At 34.9% G+C, this 22,083-nt stretch overlaps 1 protein-coding gene across 1 annotated transcript in view; it reads left to right on the top strand.

Annotated features, from left to right (window-relative positions):
• Positions 1 to 22,083, top strand: part of ADGRL4 (adhesion G protein-coupled receptor L4) — a 111,791-nt gene that overhangs the window by 57,411 nt on the left and 32,297 nt on the right. Inside the window, exons 3-10 of the mRNA XM_024565496.4 lie at positions 953 to 1,105; positions 7,932 to 8,081; positions 8,724 to 8,794; positions 9,608 to 9,787; positions 9,897 to 10,080; positions 11,595 to 11,711; positions 15,335 to 15,540; positions 20,429 to 20,602. Coding sequence (XP_024421264.3) covers positions 953 to 1,105; positions 7,932 to 8,081; positions 8,724 to 8,794; positions 9,608 to 9,787; positions 9,897 to 10,080; positions 11,595 to 11,711; positions 15,335 to 15,540; positions 20,429 to 20,602 — 1,235 coding nt within the window. The remainder of the gene's footprint in view (positions 1 to 952; positions 1,106 to 7,931; positions 8,082 to 8,723; positions 8,795 to 9,607; positions 9,788 to 9,896; positions 10,081 to 11,594; positions 11,712 to 15,334; positions 15,541 to 20,428; positions 20,603 to 22,083) is intronic.

The following is a 22,083-nucleotide window of genomic DNA, read 5'->3' as shown; positions in this document are numbered from 1 at the left end:
TTTTCTGACAAATTATAAGAATCTAAGGGTTGTCACAACTGACAGTATTTCATCTTTTCTTATCGCTGAGAGGTATTCCATTGTATATGTGTAATGTATCTTTATCCAATCATCTATGGAGGGACGCTTTGGTTGTTTCCATGTTTTGGCCACCGTGAATGATAATTTCACTCAAATGTGGGACGTAAAACTGAAAGCAACAAGTGAACAAACAAGATACACAAACAAACAAAAGCTCATAGACACAGACAACAGTATGGTGGTTGCCAGAGGGAAGGGGTGTGGGAGTGGTAAAGAGGAAAATGGGCCAAGTATATGGTGACAGAAGGAGATCTGATTTTGAGTAGTAAATATACAATGCCATGCATAGATGATGTATTACTGAATTGTAGAATTAACACTTATATAATGTTATTGATGACTATCACCCTAATAAATTTAATTTAAAAATTTAAAGAAGAAAAGCATTAATCAAAACAAATCTAAGAGTAAGGACCATGGGCCATGATATAATTTTTGTGTGTTTGTGTACTCTTCTCTAGGAAAATATAATGCATATAGTAATGAATTAATTCATTAATGAATAAATGAAGGGATGTAGAGTCAATTCAAAATCCTTGCAGGGAAAAAATGATAAAAATAAATGTACATAATTGGAGCATGTTAATTTGTAATCTCTGGTTTTTCATTTTCAACTTAGATTCAACAATTATATTCACTGATTTTGAAGTAAGAGATTCTATTTTGTTTTGCAACTACAAAGAAATGTTTACATTATAAACAAGAATAAAACAAGTATAGAATGTGAATTCTTTAGCATTAACTTTTCTTAGGGAAAAACATTGTATTGCTTTAAACTATTCAACAGCCAAAATTCCATAATACTGATGGAAAATACTAACACTTCATCTAAGTGATATAAAAATAATGTTTTAAATTTATATTTCCACAGATGATAATGAATGTGGAAACTTAACCCAGTCCTGTGGTGAAAATGCCAACTGCACTAACACAGAGGGAAGTTACTATTGTATGTGTGAACCTGGTTTTAGAGCCAGCAGTAACCAAGACAAATTCATCACAAATGACGGAACCATCTGCATAGGTAAGTCACCTAGCTCACTTAAAACCTCTACCTACTCTTAATGCTTATTACCTCCATAGGTTAAATAATACTTAAGCCAAATTCTGCCGGTTGTTGATTATACCCTATTTATAAATGCTTTCAGAAATGTCATTAATTCCTTTATTTCCCCAATATTGTCTCATCAGCTTCTATGAAATATTTATCCAAGGATATAAGAAAAAGATTTATTTGAGAAAAATCAAATAGTTTACAAAACAAAATCTGTGAACCATGATGACAAACAACAGAATAAATATTTCCACTTTAAAATACTAACAAGAAAATTATGATTTACATCACAAGACATTGATGCTCGCACAGCTACACGTGCTGAAATGGGCTCTATATTTTCTTTAAATATGTTCAGAGAGGCATTACTTATAAAATAATTGGTCTAGTGCTTTACTTCTTCCTTCAAAAAGTTAGTCACACATAAGATATGCATTAAGGTTTTCTGAACGCCAGAATCCAATTTCAAAAATCATTTTAGTTTCACTAAAATACCCTTTGGGAGTTGGGGGGTGGGTAGGGCAAGGGAGAATAATGGGGGAAACAACTGTAATTAAACAACAATAAACTTTTTTTTAATATCCTCTGGGGTGGATAGTAACTTCAACTTAATTCCTAAGTGAAATAAACTGAATATGAAGAGAGAATCTAGATGTTTTTAAATGTCCTTCTATTGTAATGTGGTCATTCATTTGGTTTATCAGATCCTATAGAGTTTAGATTATATTCTGAGATGAAAAGATTAGAAATTTCAAAAGGCGAACAATTTTCAGAAGCAAATTCTCTGAAGTGAAAGACATTACTTTTGAAAATAAATTATAAATCATTTTACTTGTGGTTTCTAAAAAAACAGTCCAGTTTATCAACAACTAGTATAATTAATTATGATTAATTATCTTCAAGATTAAAAGATGAACGGAGGCCTAAGAGTTGAACCACATAGCCAGGGGTAGATACGGGACTAGAACTCAGGACTTTCTGTGGAACGTGAACAGAAATAATATACTGCTTCTCCTTTACATAGTTAGATAAAAGAGAGAGGTCCCAGTCAATCTAGATCACACTAAGGCCTTTAATTAGGTCCCTAGTGAGATTCTCATCAGTAAACTGAGCAGAAATCTGGCAATGTTATTATTAACAACATGATGAGCTAGCAGATAACGTTCAAAGGAAATTTATCAGTGAAATGTCTGTATCAAAGAAATTATCATGTACCTGTGGTTCATAACATTTACTTTGCTATGTAAACAGGAAAGATTTTATTCTACTCATTTTATAGCCAAGGGAAGTGCAGGACCACTCCCAATTCATTGAGGATAAAGGGAGAATTAGATCACAGCCTTGCATCTAAAAAGCCATTGTTATTTCCACAGGAGACTGAAGTGGGTGGGCAGTAAAATCTACACATGTATCTGAATCACGTAAATGCCATGGATCAAGCTTTGCAGGGACATAAAAGCTATAACCTATGAAAGAATAATACTACTTGATTGAATAATAATTTTATCTTTAGTGTTTGCAGCAAACTTCTTTTTTATCAGAATATAGATTTACAATTAAGGAAAAAGGATAAACATGAAGTTCTGACCAGAAAAGTCACAGTACCTCACTCTTGGTTCTTCTTAAGCCTATATATACTCTTGTTGCTAGTCTTCTTACAATGTCATTTTAATGTGAGTATTTTACCTTTGGTAGTGAAGTTCTAACTATGTAACTATGCAAGACTTATTAGAAAGGTCCCAGGAAGTGAAAAAAAAAAAAAATCCAACTGTGACATCTTACTCCCTGGAATTTAATACAGTTTTAATTGTGCTCTCCATTCCTCCTTGTCTCTAGAAGATACCTTGCATTTTATCTGATTGTGTTTACTTTTAATATGCCTCAATTCACAAAAGCCTATATTTCTCTGTGTTCCTTACAAGCACAGAATTCCTATATTAGAAAAAACTTAAATCACAGATACAGAGAAAACACACACACCAAGATGATTCAATGCCAACATTTTATGTGGGTGTAATACATTTGTAATTTAGAACTCTTTCTCCCAATGTTCATTTATTATTGAGAATGGCCCTAATTTCTTACTAATTCCCTTTTTAGCTATTTTAAGTAATCAGTAAACACAATAACTATATTAAAATTCAGTATCTGATACGGAGTCCTTCAGTTTCTACTTGTTTTGTTTGATGGATTATTCTGTTAAAAACTCATTCTCTGGAAAATTGTTACTTCTCACCAATTTTGTTGTCCTTAAGGATTAAGCCTTTTTGAGAAGTAGAGCAGCTATTTATTTTTTCCAGACTTGTAGTTATTTTTGTTGCACTCTGTGATGATCCTCAGAGAATTTGAACAGAGAACCGTAATTCTATTCTCTTTGTACATTAGTGTATCGCCCTGTCGTGTATTGCTCTTGAAAGTTTAGCTGATACTCAAAGTTGACATGTCTCCTAATTATAGTCATTAAGAATCTTTATAAATAGGTAATGAAAAACTCCAGTTCAGGTCAAGAAGTGACTCAAGTGAAATTCTTTATCTTTAGTCTCTATTCAGATACAGTTTAACACAGATAATATCATTTTGTTGCAGAAGGCTTCCAGTAAGATTTAGCATCATAAATAATTTTCTTCTTCTTGGAATCACAGTGAAACAAAACTTCAGATGCCCAACTTCCCAGAGACCTGGTTCCAGACTTGCATTTCGCAAATGGCGTTCAATAGCAAAGCGACTGTGCCATTGCCACATGGGCAGAGCTCAACAACGCCTTCCTGTTTCCCACCGGGCCTAGAGTTGTGTTTACTGCTTGTAATCTTTTCTCTCTTGTTTCCCTGGGTACTCTTACAGTTTCAGATTTTCTCCCTGGCTTTGAATAATATTAACATCCAATTTTGTCTCTGCAAATTACTTCTAATAATTGAACATTTTATCTTTTCTTTGAAGTCTGTGAGTTAAACAACTTTAGAAAATTCAGCTATTGATGAAAATTGTAAGAATCAATCATATGATCATGTTTTGAAAGAAAATTCTGACAATATTCTTCTGGGTTGGCTCTTTGTAGATATGAAAAACAAGTAAAAACTTATTAATGAGAAAGTGGCAAATTAAATTTTTGATGTGCAAAACAAGCAAATGATTTCTATGATGTGTCTACATTTAGAGAAATCAAGTTAGCATTATTAAGCCGAGAGTTAGAGTCACAGTGGAAAAAAAGTGGATCGATTCTTAAATATGGTATGTCAATTCTAGCTCGACTGAAATAATTACATTGTAGCTACTTTGTTTTCATTAGAAGGAGAGGGGATTATTCTCTCCTTCATAGCTTTGGGACGTTCCAAGACATAGAAACCTGAGACACTCATTATCAATCTGTTTTCTTCAAACCCACACATTCAGAGGGCTCCTGCTATTGAGAAAAAGCGTAATATAAACAGAATCACTGGACCCAATTTCTAATTAAAATATCAGGTTCCTACTGCATTTTAGGCAGTACTCCAAACAGCATCACACACATTTCCTCATCAGTTATGAAAAAGAACTCTTTGGAGTTAAAAAGCATTTCTATAGCATTACCCAAGGTCCCAAAATTAATGAATAATACAAAGTTAGGGGGGACCCATAGCTGTTTTATTAGCTCCAAACCAATTAAGCCCTGCAACTGCAAGGGGATTTAGGGTGGATCTTGCTGGAAAGCGGCAGTCACATTTATTTTGGCTAATCCAGGTTCACCCCACTGGGGTATGGGGTATTTTATCAATATCTCGTGATTTTCTCTGTTTTACTGGGTAGCAAAAGGGCACAGGATGATAAACTGAGAACAGTGGGCGTCCTTTGACTACCCTGTCGCACAGCCAGCTGCACTAGTCACACTCCGTTACCAGGTTAAACTCAGTAAACTTTACTACCGAGGCCCTGAGCAAAAAGGGTATCAAATTCAACAAACTTCATATCCACATTTTACAAAAAGTAATGGGAAAAATATAAATAAGAAAAGAATAAACAGTTTGGAAAGCACTACTTCGATGAGATGATTAAGGTTTAAAAGAACATTGGTCAGACATTTAATATGCTTTTATAACATTTAGAGTCAGAATATAAAAATTTGCATAATGCTAATCTTTAATACTAGCCTCTCAGAATACTAACTGATAAATTTGAAAAATTACCATCTTGTCAGTTGATGAATTCAGAAGTTGAAATACCCTCCTTGGTCCAAAGATGACATTCTGGGATACCAACTAGCTTAGTGAATGGAGAGGGCTTGAACTAGAAGAGAGACCCCAACATAACCACCGCGGGGTGAAGAGAAGGCGTAGGGGAAAGCTGAAAGCCAGTTATGAGCACCGAGATTGTGTACACCTGTGTCCACAGTGCAAGAGGAAAGATGGAAATTGAGTTATAGAGCAAGATTTGTGTGTTGCTCAGAGACTGGGAGTGGGATGACATTCCCAAGAAATGTTGCACCTTTAAATGATTTTGAAATTGAGAAAAACACCATGTTTTCTGTTAAGCCATAGAAGGCATCTAAAGATATGAAACACAGGCATTCAAAAAGAAAGCTTTGGTATCCATGAAAGAAATTGTTCTGTTCATGATACTTTGTGGCTATGTTTACACTTTCTTTGGGGTATTTTCCCATTGGTTATAGCCTGGCTACTTCTTCAGCTTTACTTCAAAAAGGACTAGTCTTTTGGTTTCTCATGCTTTTTTTCTCACTTCATTGATTTCATGAAAAATAATAATCCTAGTCTGCATTCCTACCTGGGTTCTTTTCTTCAGCTCAACCTGGGATGCTTTCTCTGGTGGTTCTCCATATTTTAAGAGTTAATCTGCTATTATTACTTATCCCCTACTTTCTTTCTTCTTTCTTTCTTTCTTTCTTTCTTTCTTTTTTTTTTGGAGTGACAGTTTCCAAACCCATGTATAGAAATGAGAGGAAGAGGGTGAGAATGCTAGAGCAACAGTTCTGTTTCTTTAAAAGTAAAATACTCAGGCCTTCCCTGCCCAGACTTACTATGGCAGCCCAGTAAAGCTGGAAGAATACGGGGATGCTGGCAGGTGTAACTGATTGTAGGAGGAGTCCGAAATGGGCCTGCAGAGGAAGATTGGTGCAGGGATTTAAACCCAGGCGTGGCAGCCATGCCAGGGAGGACCAAGCAGCTTTGGCGGAGGAGGTTGGGGCCACGTGGCTCCCCTTTTGCCACGTGGCTTAGGCAGCAGGAGAGGTTTTGCCAGGCAGAAAAGGGGTGAAAGGACTGTTGCTGGTGGGCCATGAGAAGGTGCCACATGGATCTGGATTAACTGGAGATTGTGGCAGCAACACAGCAAGTGGTGCCCGAATGGAGGGGCTGCCTGAACCATGGACTTCTACTTCTTTTCCTGAGATATGGTACCCCAGACTGGGCAAAGGGGAGAAGGAACGACTGTGTGTGTTTGTGGGTATTCTAAATAACTTTAGTACTTTAATGAAGACATTAAGTCATTACTATGTCTGTATAACTTTTAAATAAATAATTCCTTTTCACCAAAAAAAATAAAAGAAAAATAGCATACTCAGATTTCTGGGCAGCACAGGTCACGAACGTACAGACTTGGCAGAAGAACAAGGGATTTTCTGCCTTTTAGTCTGTCCTGTTAATTGTCTTCTTAAATCTAGTATCGTCACTTTTCTGGCTAATAGAAATTTCTTCAAGAATCTGGCAAGACATTTATTGTCAGTTTCAATTTTGTGTGGTGTGAGTTTTAATATTTTTATGTCTATTGCATTTTTAAATGAAAAATTAGCATCACTACCTTTTAAAATAACTAACTAGGTGGCATTTTAATTAACTTTGATTCCTCTCCTTTTTTATGACAAACAGCATTGTACCACTCTATTTGTTTTTAAAAATAAAATTGTATGCTTAAGAGGACAGATTTATTCATTAATCCAACACAGAGTGGCTCTAAGATATCAGAGCCAGGCTGGAAACAAAAAATCTTTGCATTAGTTTAAGGTAACAAACTGGACTTCAGCTTCCTGGAACCATTCCCTATTGGAACTCTGCCTAATGGCAGAGTTCATATACTGTATTTATTACTTTAAGATATATTTCACTGGAGTATGTAAAACTTTAAATTAAGAGCATAAATTATGTGAGCTTAAAGCCTATTATTTTTATTGTGGCTTTGATATATAGCTACTGAAAAATCTAAGACTTAATTCTGTACAATTTGTTACTTTATCTATGTTGGGTGTGTTTTAAGAATCATTATATAATATAGCCTGAACAAAAGTATAAATTGTGGTAAAATTGTAAGGGGGTTGAATCACACATTCTACTAAATCTTAATTTTCAGGTTAACTTACATACAAAAAAGAAGCTTTGAAAAGAAACTGGGCTATTATTTCTTATCCTCCAGATTTATCTAAACTGAGTTATTATAATTAATTATGTTTCATACTAGAAAACAAATCATTTTATAAATTGAGATTTTATTAAATTAGGACTGAATATTACATAGCCAATGACAAAAATGACTTAAATGTCTTTGTTGATGAATCATGCTAGTCAGAAAACAATTCAAGAGTTTGGCCCATGAATAACATTTTCAACCCACCACTGTCAAAATGGATCGGACAAGTCAGGGTCCAACAAATATATGCAGCTGAGTTAGCTCTGTCGTTTTCCCAAGTGATTGGATTTTCTCGCATTCTTATAAAATCTGTTGTGAACTCACCAACTGTACATGGTAATATTATCAGTAACATAACATCTATATGAGTACTAAATTAAAAAGTTACTTCTTCTAATATTTCCAGATATAGACGAGTGCAGTGAATTGGTTGCCTGTGGTGATCATGCAGAATGTTTAAACGTGGATGGTGGGTACAACTGCTCCTGCCAGGAAGGTTACCAGACATCCACAGGGAAAGCACAGTTCACACCTACTGATGGCACTTACTGCCAAGGTAAATCATCAAACAGCTATGTAAAGTATGTGCTGCACAGTGGAGAAGTGTCAAAGAGCGACACCTCCAAGAAATGTGCCGGGATTCCTTTATTGTCTATAAAATGAAATTAGAAAAATGCCCCAGCTGGTGTGGCTCAGTGGATTGAGTGCCAGCCTGCAAACCAAAGGGTCTCTCATTCGATTCCCAGTCAGGGCACATGCCTGAGTTGTGGGCCAGGTCCCTTGTGGAGGATGCTTGAGAGGCAACCACACATTGATGTTTCTCTCCCTCTCTTTCTCCCTCCCTCACTCTCTCTGTAAAAATGAATACATAAAATCTTTTTAAAAAGTACTGTTTTCTTAACAGAAGATGTAGACTACATGTTTGATATAGTTAACATACTCATATTTCTTCCATTTTCCATAATAATTGTGTTTTAATGAATAAATTTTATTATGAATAAAATTCTTAATAATGAAAAATAAAATTAAATTTTATTTGCATAAAGAATGAAAATAAAACTCATGTTAAGAATGTGTTTTATTTTTTAAAAGAATGTGTTTTTAATATTTCAGTAAGTAAAATCATTGGAATCAATATAATCACCTTCAGAAAAATATTTTTAAAACTTACTATACGATCTGTTTTCTTCTTCCACAGAAAATGTGAATGCAGACTGCCATTTAGATAATGTCTGTATTGATGCAAATATTGATAAAATTTTAAGAAAAGTAAGTGGACTAGTTAAATTAAAATTTTATTTTACTTTGATAATTTGATTTAGTTAACTTTTTTCAATGTCACATTTTAGAATGTGTAGCAAGCAGTTGATTATCATGAAGAATGGAAACTATTTACATACAAAGATCTAAGTAATTCATTTGAGTCATAGATGGGATTAATTTGAAAATCCCCAAAGTTTTGAGGAAGACTTACACATAATTAACTTATGCTACTTATCACTGTTCAATATACTGGAAAATTCTTTTCAATATGTAAAGAAAGTAGATAAATAAAATACCAAAACCAGACTTTGATCTGAGGCCCATTCCCACATTTTAAAGAGCCACAGTTGAATGAATCTAGATTTCATTCTCTACAATAAGTATATCAAAGAGTAAATAAAAAGTAGGGCACCTATAAAACTATTGTCATGTGATCAAAAGTGTGAATCTCAACATAAATACTTAACAATCAGCTAAAGCAATTGCCATTTATCACATTGTAAATAAATTTCTCTACTTGATTAAAAGCTAATTCAAATTAAGTTATAATTATTATATCTTTAAAAGCTAATTTTTTTCAGTTATCAGTTCAAACATGCTTTTCCTTTTCTGAAGTAGTGTCTATGCTTTTTAAATTATTTGCTAAGCTTTGGTGAATGATTTTGGGTTTCCGTGCTGCATGTTATGGTTTGGGTTAGTCGTACTAATGCATAAGACAAAAGCCAAACTCGGAAGAAATTTAACATACAACCTTTATTCTCGAAAAGACCCAGCAGTACTCTAAACTGTTTTCATTTTTCTGAATTCATTTTTGTTCAGATTGGACGCAATGACCAACCTGTGGCTTTACTACAAGAAGTCTATAAGAATTCAGTGAAAGATCTTTCCCCAATGGCTATAATTACATACATAGAAATATTAGCAAAATCATCCCCATTACTGGGAATTGTCAATAGCACTAACTCAGACAAGGACACCCTTTCTAATTCAACTCTTGCTGTAAGTATGTTGAACTTTAGCTCAATATTATTGAGCTTCAAAATTTCCCTTACATCTGTGATTAATGAAAGATTACAACATGTGTAAAAGATATACTTTTTTCCAACAGGAATTTGTAAAAACTGTGAATAATTTTATTGAAAAAGATACATTTATAGTCTGGGACAAGTTACCTGCGACTCGTAGAAGAATTCATCTTACAAAATTGATGCATGCAGCTGAACAAGCTACCCTAAGTATTTCTAAGAACTTCCAAAAGACCACTCAGTTTGATACTAATTCAAGCGATGTAGGTAAGAAGTCAAGGTCAATTTCAAAACAACAGTATTTTCTAAACACTCTATTCTCCAAAGGGAAGGAGAGTATTTAAAATACTGTGGATTAAAAAAGCGGTTGTTTGATCAATGTAGAATGAATGGTTGGGCATACTACAAGTGTGGTGTGGATAGAGGATGCGTATGTGAGCGCCACCTTGTCCCTGCAGTCTCTGCCTTTTCTAGTTCCTGAACTGGAGGGCATTTAAGTGCTCCACCTTTCCATTCTGAGTCAGCCGTCTCATGACTTGTGAGGATCCCCCTTGACCAATGATAGTGACTGACAGATTTTCTGGATGTAGTGTATTTAAATTTCCCTTTAGGAATCCTTTGCCTTTTTTTTTTATTTTTTTTTTATTTTTTTTAAATTTATTTATTGTTATTTAATTACAGTTGTATGCCTTTTCCCCCATCCCTTCACCCCACCCCAGGTGAACCCACTTCCCTCCCCCCTCTCCACCCTCCCCCTTGGATTTGTTTATGTGTCCTTTATAGTAGTTCCTGTAATCCCCTCTACCCACTGTCCCCACCCCCACCCCCCACCCCCGCCCTTGCTATTGTTAGATTGTTCTTAACTTCAATGTCTCTGGTTATATTTTGTTTGCTTTTTGCTTCTATTGCTTATGTTCCAGTTAAAGGTGAGATCATATGGTATTTGTCCCTCACTTCCTGGCTTATTTCACTTAGCATAATGCTCTCCAGTTTCATCCATGCTGTTGCAAAGGGTATAAGCTCCTTCTTTCTCTCTGCTGCGTAGGAAGGAATCCTTTGCCTTTTGATAATATAAAACAATCAGTATAGTAGCTTAGAACGTTTCCTGCTTCGTGCAATCTTATACTTAAAACATTAGGAATCTTGGATCAAATTGAAGTTGCCGATCAAGTTGTTCAGAAGAAACAAAAGCACGTTTTCTGAAATAAACATTCATATATCTCTCCTATATTATTTTCTGGGTAGCATCCTGCTATGCAACAGTAGATATACAGGAAAAAATTATCTCATCAGGGTTCACCACTTACTCAAAATTAAAGTAGCAAACACTGTGACTAATGTATAGGAGCATACATTTCTATGGTGTTCCTGCATGAAAAAGATGAAAATACACCAGATAAGGAAATGATCCTATAGGAACTAAATTCAATCCCTCTCCATATAGTATATTATAGGTATCATCCTCTAAGATATAGTTCTTACTCTTTGCCTTGGTAATTATGATATATAGTCTCCCTGTGTTCATACATGTTTTATCTTTTATTTAATTTAATAAAGATAAATATAAATAATGAGTGTTATAGTAAAATAAAAATGATTAAACTTGAACCTGATTTTATTATATAAATTATAATGTCTAAACATGTTCAGAATAGGTTTATTCTACCTGCCATAAATAAAAAGTTGAAAGATGATAGTGAGGATAAAGTGGTCTCTAACTTAATAAATACACTGATTAAACTAATTTCAGGGAATTTGCGATTTTTGTGGTTTTGTTTCAGCTCTCCGAGCATTCTTTTTTGATTCACATCACATGAAACATGTCCATCCCCATATGGATGTGGACGGAGATCACATAAAGATATTCCCAAAGAGAAAAGCTGCCGATGACTCACACGGTAGGACGCTGACAACCTTATATATACAATGGCAATAATGTGCAATAAATACTTCTCATGCACTTGATTGTATTGTATTTACATATAATAGGCATGGTTTCCTATAGAAAATTATTTGATGCTTATACACAGATTTTCTATATTTGTACTTGAGATTTTACTGAGGTATAAATACCTGGGGACTTTTAGTTGATAATCTCTACACCCTTCTTGTCTTACCTCCAACCTTTGTAATCTGATATTGTTCAGATTCTAATGAAAACATACAAAAAATATGTATTTTAACTACTTGGTTTGCAGCAGTCAATAGATGTCATAATTTGCAAAGAGTTTTTAATATTTCTTCTTCAGTGATCCTTCATATTTTTCATTGTGAGACTGAATTTGTGATTCTGTAAGACAGAGATAGTGTTCAAAAAGTTATTGTTTAGGCTTGGAGTGTTTTTCCACTTTTCATTTCATAGTCTTAAATTAATGGCAGAATTTCTTAGGAAATGGAAACACAGAATGCTAGACTAGCAGGTAACTTAATGATTAAGTTAATTTCCTCATTTGTTATTCAGTTATTGACAATATCTATTAATAAATACATTCATTAGTTAAAAGCTGCATAGTATCATTATTAAAGGCACAAAGAATTTAAAAGAGTTGTCTCTATACAGAACCAGCACTAGGAGGGAGGGAACTGACAAAGAAAACAGTCGGCCAGCTTTTCCTTGTCACCTAACCACAGGCAAGCTGGCAGCTGCTGTTTTACTTTAACCATTTATCTCCTCTCTCAGTGCAATGCACGTGGTGCAAATCTCTGCTGATAGTAGAATAACTGTGGCTGTTCTCTTCATATAGTTTAAAATATATTACCCGGGAACAACATGAATTATATTGTGATTATATTATGAATTATATTTTTCTCAAGAATATGTGGGTGTTCATAAATACAAAGGAAAATACATACAATAACACACATAAGTTCTCATAATCATCATTTAATAAAAAGATATGTCTTTATGATTAAAAAGCATGTTGTGCATTCATTCTCAGAAGAATGTCTTTTTAAAAAATTTTTTCACAGCACTAATGTGAAATTTTTTTCTAATCCATCGATCGCATCCTCTCCATTTTTTCTCATTAATGTTTATGCAAAAGTAAGAAACAGATGGCCATTGAACAAAGCAAAAGTAACTAAGTCTTCCTGTCATTAAACTCATGGCTGTTACCCTATTACATCATATTCTAATTAATCAAGAAGACATATAATATTTAGGGGCAAATTCAAAGAATTTGTTAAACTGTCATATTTTCAAAAATTTGAGTTGTGTCTAGAAGTTAAAAAAACATCAAGAGTACTTATCATAGTGACGGATGATGAAATTGTCATGCAATATCTCAAAAAGATCCTATCTGAGTGTACGGTAGTTTTGTTACATGTATTGATCATGCAAGTAAACTGATATTTGAAAGGGACAATGATAATATCAGATCTCAAGAAAGCAGAGGGAGAAACTTTGTTTTCCTCAAGGTTGGGTCTTAAAAATAAGGACAAGCCTAACAAACTGATGAAACCCACTCAATGATGTCAACAAGTGGTTATTCATTTATTCACAAAATCTGTTACTAAAAACATGCATTAGTTAAAAGCTGCATAGCATCATTAGTAAAAAATAAAATAAAATAAGGAGGAGGCCCAGGTGGATTTTTTAATCTTTTTATTGAATAAAGATACAGATTTCATAAGAGTTAAAATCTAGATCAGGCCTAGAATTAGTGAGAAATCATGGGAATTAAAAGAGGTTCAAAACAATGAGAATGGACAAATACTGAATCAATGCTCAGAAAGGAGGTTCAAAAATGGATGTTGGAGCATTCTCTATGGCATGAATCACCTTTTACCCAAACTCAAAAATTGATGTTATTTTTCCTTAGAAATGGTAGGAATGATTCATAGATTACAAAAGTCCATCTTATATTTTTGGTGTTTCAATGGATTTTGCATTGTCTCCTACTACAACCTCTGAGAAATCACTGTTGAATGAACTGCTTCATAGGACAATTGGACATAAAGGTTTCCAGGTCCTGATTCTGGCCCTGGTCTGTCCATAGAAAAGGCTGGGCTAGTTATCACCTCTCAGTTATCATAATTTCATCAGCCCAGACGTGTTTTACTAACACTAGTTCTTCTTTTGATGCAAATTTTTTAGGCTGGCAGTTTAAGAAAGTACTCTATGTCATGTATCCGAATTTCAGCAAGGCTATTAAGTAATGTCTCTTGTGGTGCTTCGAAGGTTAAGACAGAAAATAGGAAGAGCAATGCACTTTGGCAACTTGTCGCTCACATAACCATATCCATCCAGCACTACTTACTGGTGTGGTGTGGCAACGTGGACAGTGCCAGTGTTGTCTCACAGCCCTTTGTTTCTGTGATATTATCATCATTTGTATTTATAAATTTCATTAATTTATGCTTTTCGATTTATATGCTGGTATCAATTTTGAGGGAGCAAATGAATATGGTAGAGCTCTTCCTAAGTTATCCAAGTATCTAGTTAATAAGTAAAACAATAATCAAAATAATATAGCATCTTAAAGTTTACAAAAGACTCTCTCATATATTTATTTGGCTTCCACCTTAACCTAGTAAATAGCTAATGTATTTTGCCATCATTTTATGAGTGAGAAAGCTAAAGTTCAGAGCAGTTAGCTACCTTATCATTGGCCACACGAGTAGGAGCAATGACTGAAAGCAGAATTTCTGATCCTGGGAATGAAGTCTAACTGTAAAATCCTATATTTAGTGTTCATAGTCCTGTGCAGGAGGAACCTGATATACATGGCAATAAGAACTTTGAAAGATACCAGATCTAGATGTTGAGTTGTTCACACATTTAATGTCTGTGATAATGAGCTGCTATAAACACCAAGGCAGTTTGAGATGCATTAATGTAAGTGTAGTGTCCAGGCTAAGGGAAAAGTAGTCACACGATAGTCTGTACTGATCAGGCTAACTTTCTATTATTGGGTTATGTGCAGATGTACTGCATTTGGGGAACAGCAAGGGGTCAACGTTAGGGTTAGAGTTAATGGCTGCCTGAAAAAACAATGGTTCCTACCCTGAGACTGCGTAGCTCCATGTCATCAATATCAAATAGAAAACATTTCAGTGGACAAGAGGTTAAACTCAGTGGGATCTCACAACTTGTTCAATTCTAATTTTTTTTAATACTATAAGTCTTTGATAGTTTTCTTCCAATAACTTTCTAACTCATATATTTGCACAGCAAAGTGATAACTCAAAAATGTGTCTTTCAAGTGAATACACTTTACACCTTGCTTCTCAATCAAGACTGGGATGTAAATTTACTTAGGATGATTTTTCCCTTAAATATGGTTTGTGCAAAGGAGACGTTACAGTCCATGATCAGTTTCAGAGACATGGAGGTAAGAGAATATGTCTTAATATGGCCTGGTGATGCCAACATGGACTTGCTGTGACTCACATTTCAGTATCTGGGTATTTGTATGACTCCTGTAGAGTAAAAATTTTGTCTGTTCAATTATGATTATTTTAAGAGCTTAAATATATCTGTGTTCTATAATTTCACCAAATACACTTATTTGATTTATAGGCAGTGTTGCAGTTGCATTTTTATATTATAAGAGTATTGGTCCCTTGTTCTCATCATCTGACAACGTCTTACTGGAACCTCAAAGTTATGATAATTCTGAAGAAGAGAAGAGAGTCATCTCTTCAATAATTTCAGTCTCAATTAGCTCAAATCCACCCACATTGTATGAACTTGAAAAAATAACATTTACATTAAGTCACATAAAGGTAAGTTGTTTTTCTGGTGACTATTGGTTAGGATTGTGAGACATTAAAAAAAGTGAACATCTTTGTTGTGTCACTAACTATATGTGAGTTTTTGAATTTAAAAGAACAGATTCAAATGTCCAGTAAAGTGGCTACAACTAATTTTCTAAAAAAATATTTTTATGTATTCAATGTTGTTTAAACTATCTAATAAATACTAAAGAATTTAACATATTTGATTCTCTAAAATTAAGCTAATTTTAGTTTTATTTTTAAGTACATACACTGTTCATTTTGGAAGTCTCTGTACCTTTACAGAATGAGTTATAAAAATGTACCAGTGTCAGGGGAGTGGTGGGAGGAAAATGCAGACAGCTGTAATTAAACAACAATAAAATAATTTTTAAAGAAATGTACCAGTGTCAAAGAGATCAATATTCCTGGTGTAATTAAGGCAGTGTTTGGTTGGTAATTGTCATTTAAAATAATATTTGTACAGATTTGGTGCTAATTAAAACACAATCACAGTGAAGTTATAATATTTCATAGAGAAATTAACTGAGACCATTTTGCTCTTTTATTGTTATTCTAAATCTTTTTTTCAAATTCATATGTAATTAAAAAAATACAATAAAAAAGTGATTAGAAATAACCAAGTATTTTAGTTCTTATATACCTAAAAATGAATGGGGAAACTTAAAGTCATAGTGTTTGCTGCTTTTTTACAGTTAATGTTTTCTTGGGCTTTTAGTAGAATTTCAGCCCTGGACATGACGCTCCATTTGGAGAAACTTGAAGCTGGCCAATTGCATTGACACGTTTATGGGGGACAGAGGGAACTAAAATGACATATATGATTACCCACTATACAAATGTGTCACTGTAAATAATGACATCTAATGTAGAGAGAAACTAAATGTAGAGAAGTGCAAGAAAATAGCTCAAATGTAAACATTGGTAAGCGTTACGTTGAGAGAAATAGAAGGTGTGGAATGTTGTAAAAATGGAAACTAAACTTATTTTCAGATGCTAAATGAAAATGACCTATTTGACAGTAGAAACCAAACAGTTATTTTACATAGTCTGATGGTTTTCCTAGTTTTTGTTGGTGGAATGCTTGGCAGGTAAAGAGATGCCAAAGACAACTTACTTCAATCTGTTTGACACAGCAAGAAAACAAATCACACACTTAAACCAAAATTCTTCAGTAGAACTAGTGGAAAAATGTTATTGTCCTATCTGCCTCTCTGGTCAAATCTTTTTCCCACTTGAAGTAGCGATCACTGTGAAATGCCATCACTTTCCTCCGGCAACACGTCTACCTCCTCCGTGTGTCCTCTCTCTGAGAATAAAACTCGAATCCTATTTTTTCTAAGAAAACAGAAGTTATCTCATACATAACACCAGTTTCCTGATTCTCTGTTAATTTATTCACAACTTCCCCAATTAGTATAGATGTCTCTGTCACCTCAGGGGAATATTAATAGTTGTCATAACAATATTATTAATAATAATAAAATAATGACAACCAGTACTTTAGTAATGTTTACATGGGACTAGGCCTTGCTCTAAGTTATTTACTTTTTAAATAACTAATTTAATTTCACAAGAGACCTATGAGGTATATAGTATTATTCCCAATTCACAGATAAGGAAACGGAGACTCTGAGAGATTAGGTAACTTGCCTCACTAACTAACTGGTATAACGGTTTTATTACCAGAAAGTCTTCCTCCAGGATCCACTCTTTCAGCAGCTATAATGTTGTCCTGCCCAGTGCTGTCCTCTGAAACCCACACCCGGGTTTCTCTCAAGAAATTATGCTTCAGCTACTATCTAATCTTTCCTGGATATCTCCACATTAGCGCCAGTGTCTCCACCAACAAATAGGCCCACATTTCTGGCTTACTACACAAAAAAGGACCATACTCTCATTAACTCTGCATCTCCTTCACCCAGACTCAAAGCACCTGTTCTTCTTTTTTTTTATTGTTGTTCAAGTACAGTTGTCTCCATCTTCCCCCCACCAGACCTCCCCACCCCAACCAACCCCACCTCACACCCTCAATCCTACCTCCCTTTGGCTTTGTCCATATGTCCTTTATATATGTTCCTAACAACCCTTCCCCCTTTCCCCCTCATTATCCCCTTCTACCTCCCCTCTGGTTATTGTCAGTTTGTTCTTTCTTTCAATGTCTCTGGTTACATTTTGTTTGCTTGTTCGTTTTGTTGATTAGTTTCCAATTAAAGGTGAGATCATACGGTATTTGTCTTTCACCCCTGGCTTATTTCACTTAGCATAATAATCTAATGGCCTGGACATGACTTGCACCATCATTCGGGACCTGCCTCCTGTGTCAGATTCAATGTTTCCTTGAGCCAGTGTTCCCTCTTCCTTAGTTTATTTCCACATTTAAACCATATTTATCAGTGGTTCTTGAGAAAAGGTACACGGAATGTCAACTTTTTGAGGTACATTATCCTTACACTTAGATAAATTCCATGATGTACAATTATAAATTGTAAAAAAAAAAAATCTATCTTCAGATTTTTCTAGACCTTGCTCAGTTGTCTTCTCACTTTTAAGGTTAACCTAGAGAAGTTCACTGAGATTAATATTTTAGTTTAAATGTGCAGCCTTTTATGTGTGATCAGTCTCTTTTTCTCTCTCTGAAACTTTCGGGATCTTATTTTTATTCTCAGAGTTCTGATCTAAGATGAATCCAGATGGGTCTTTCTTCACGAATTGCATTAGGCATATGTAAGTCAGTTCCAGGGAGTTATCTAATATTACATCATTGGTAACTTCTTTTTCTCCAGGGTCTCCATTCACCTCTCCTGTTACTTTTGTTATTTGAGTCTTAGACTTCCCACCCAAGCCACTAAGCTGTTTGTTGTTTTTTAATATATTTTCCATATTTATTTTTTTCCTGCTAACATTTTTATTTCAGCTTTTATACTTACCACTGAAAACCTTATGATTTTTGCTCTGTTTTTATTTGATGGATACAGTATCTCCTTCTCTCTCTCAGATATTATTTCTATACTTTAAAATAACTTTTTCTGCTCCCTATATTGTGTTGTTCCTGATTTCCCTTGATCGGCTTGTTTCCTTTGCTCTCTGTCTTCCATGTTAGAGCTATTCCTTGGAGTTCTGGGGGTTCGCGACTCTGCGCTCATATCTGAGAATGAGAGATGACTGCATGCTCAGGCGCCTGTGGCCGTGGTGGGCTGCATAGAAAGTCATCAACAGACAGGTTGCTACCCTTTCCTGAACGTCACTACCCAATAGTCATTTCTCTTGGGACTATGAGTTTCACAGAAGGAATCGGTTGGTCCTGCTTAAAGACAGAAGCTTTTCACAAGGATTAGGACAATGAAGAGAATATGGTGAGCACAATTGGGAGCTCAGTGTGTGGAGAAACTCTCATTTAACCTGTTTTTTGAATGGCACCTTCACTCACAGCTGACCGTGGTTTCCCAGTTTGGTTCCCTGTGGTTCTTGAGTCCCACCATTTTTTCTGGCTTTTCTGGTTTCCCACAGAGTGGGGTTGATCATTTTCCTATATGTTTGGGAGAAATGAGATATAGAGGTAATTTTCTTCACATAACTTGACCTCTTTGGATAAAACTTCCTGTCATCTCCCCAATTTTAGCTCAGTCACCATCTTCCCAGACTCACTCACTCAAATTCAGTCTGACTTCCCCAGGGCGCCAACCGTTGTTGACCCACATGTTGGATTTAGCATAGAACTCTTTACAGCAATAGTGTCATCTTGTTGAAATCATCTGGGTTTTTACCATCCTGAGGGAAGATGCTTTATCTTTTTAACTGAGAATTTCTGGCTTCTCACAAGAAACCTATCACATATTTGATACTCAACTAATATTTTTGTTTACAATAGTTGTTTGAAGCTTTGTGTTTGATTCTGTGCTATTCTACTTACTAATGGTTGTCTTGTATATATCTCAACATCTCTGAGCCCCTTAACATACCTACCTCACAAGGCTCTTTTGAGAGTAAAATTAAAGTAGGTGAGAAAGCACCTTCTTAAACTGTAAACTATATATAATTATAAATAGTTTTATTTCCATTAGATACAAGATGAGGGTATTCATCATTCTATGAATAAATTATTATTAAAACTCACAGTGTATGAGGTGTTTTGTTATGATTACTTAATATAAATATATAATAAAGAGAACTACTATTTATCGAACAACCATCTTATAGTCCGTGTGATCTGCCCCTGTCTGTCTCCGTTCTTGTCTCCACTGCTCTTCTTCTCATTCACTGTGCTCTGACTACACTGGTTTCCAGATGCTTCTGGAAGATCCTTGTTCAGGTTCACCTCATAGCTTTTCCATTTTCCATCCCAACTCTCTAGGACCTTCTATTCCCATGTCTCCCCCTCCTTGAGATACTCACTTACATAGACTGTCCTGGGAAAGGCCTCCTCAGATGAAACTCCATGCTTTCTATCCTCTTTCTCTGCTTTATTTTTCTTCTTTAATAATTTCTCATCTCCACCTGAGAATGTATAATAAAAAATACAAACACTTTTTCTGTTTTGTTTAGCATTGTATTTTTAGTACCCAGATCAAACTAATATTTAGTATATACTCAATAAACACTTACTGAATAAATTTCATATAATTGACATATTTGACAATAAATAATTTTCACAACAACTTTGTGACAAAGCATTGATAAAATATAGCCTCGTTGCAATATTTTCAACTCTTTCACGTAACAGCAGCATTCATTTGTTAGCATTGATTTTATGCTTCACATTTTAGGCATATATTGATATGGAAAATAGTATTATAAATACTATGTAATACTTCAAAGTAATGCCACATGTGTAACTTTTTCTCTCTTTCCCATCAGTAAAATCTTTCTTTTTCAGACCACAGAGAAGTACAGGAGCCACTGTGCATTTTGGAACTACAACCCCGATACCATGAACGGCACCTGGGCTTCGGAGGGCTGTGAGCTAACGGACTCGAATCAGACCCACACCTCGTGCAGCTGTAATCACCTGACACACTTTGCCATTTTGATGTCTTCTGGAACTTCCATTGTAAGGCAATTTTCTACTTCATATTTGTAAATCTGCATGTGTTCTTTTTATGTCATTCAAGAGAATAATTAAGTTTTATATGTTTTGGGGGTGTAAATGTCATGCATGGAGAGAGAGAGACCTGTCAGGAGGCCTTTCTCTCCTGCCTTGGTTCTTGTCTTGCTGCAAGAGAATAATTCAAGCAAGAGGCAAACACATGGAGTGGAAATGAGATAGAGAGTTTATTTATGAAATATACATACAAGCATGGAGCTGCAAAGCAAGCACCCGACAAGTCTAAATGTCCCACACAGAGAGGAAAGAAAGTTGTTAGGGAGTTTGTTAGGAAGTTAGTTTGTTCTAACACTGGAAAAGAGGTTACAAGTGGGTACCTAGCTAATCTAAGTATGCCAACTATTGGAGTTCAGGGGTTATATACCTCAGCTAGCTTCTAGGTTCCCCTCCTTCTCCCCCTTGGAAATAATGTACAACTACAAAGGCTTTCTTTTTCAGTTAGGAAAGGCTCTTTGTCTTTATAATTGTTACAGAAGCTCCCTTTGCCAACATAGAATCTCAAGGACTAACCCCTTTTCCTGTACTATTCCTGCTTGTAATGTTCAGGATACCTGACAATCTAAGTGAGAACCCCCTATAACTAAGTGAGTTATAGAAGCTACAGAACCCCCGCCCTTTCTCAGCACAGTCTCAAGGACCCCCCTTTCTCCTGCACTATGTTTGCTTGCAATGCTCAGGACACCTGGCAATCAAGCTCAGGACTGCTGAGTTATTTGGTGAGACATGTCTCCCTTTTGTTTCTAGCCTCCTGTGTTAAGTTCTTTGTTAGATTATAATGGTGAGGGCCCTGCCTTTGTTTCCTCTCCGGCCACTCATTCCTAGCTGCTACCTAACATAAATAACATATTTCATTAATTGATGAAACTGTATCTTTTTTCAGTCTTTGTTTTTCTTACCTGTCTTCTATGACAAATCTAGACTTGATTTTAGTTATTTTTAGTCTAGGACTTATCTAGACTGCAATATGTGGTAGATTGTGTTGAATATCCACCCATTGACTGTTTTTAGTGATGCTTTTAAAAACTACTTATATATTAAAGGTCTTTGGCTTTGTATATAAAGTTTATTTTTTTCACCAATAAAAACTTAGTTAAAAATATCTGATACCCAATCAATAAGCATTAGCACATTCATAACTAGTATCATATTTTAATAATGTAGAATCCCACAAGATTTTTAAGCATGAAAAATCCCCCTAAGGTAAATAGCTTCAGAATATGTATTTTACATCAATAATATCTTGCTTTTATATTATATAATACCTTATTTTATACCTCTCTATAACAATCTTAATTGTTACAGGTTTATTTTCATATATATATACACACAGAGACAGATAAATCAGGCTAACCATATCAGTCATGAAGATGGGGGGGGGGGGTTTTCCTGAATATTAAGTAAGTAAAGAAGCCTCTATTCTTCATATA

Source organism: Desmodus rotundus, chromosome 3 (assembly GCF_022682495.2).
Source record: "Desmodus rotundus isolate HL8 chromosome 3, HLdesRot8A.1, whole genome shotgun sequence".
In the NCBI taxonomy this organism is placed as follows: Eukaryota; Metazoa; Chordata; class Mammalia; order Chiroptera; family Phyllostomidae; genus Desmodus; species Desmodus rotundus.
This window is presented reverse-complemented; position numbering and strand designations above follow the sequence as displayed.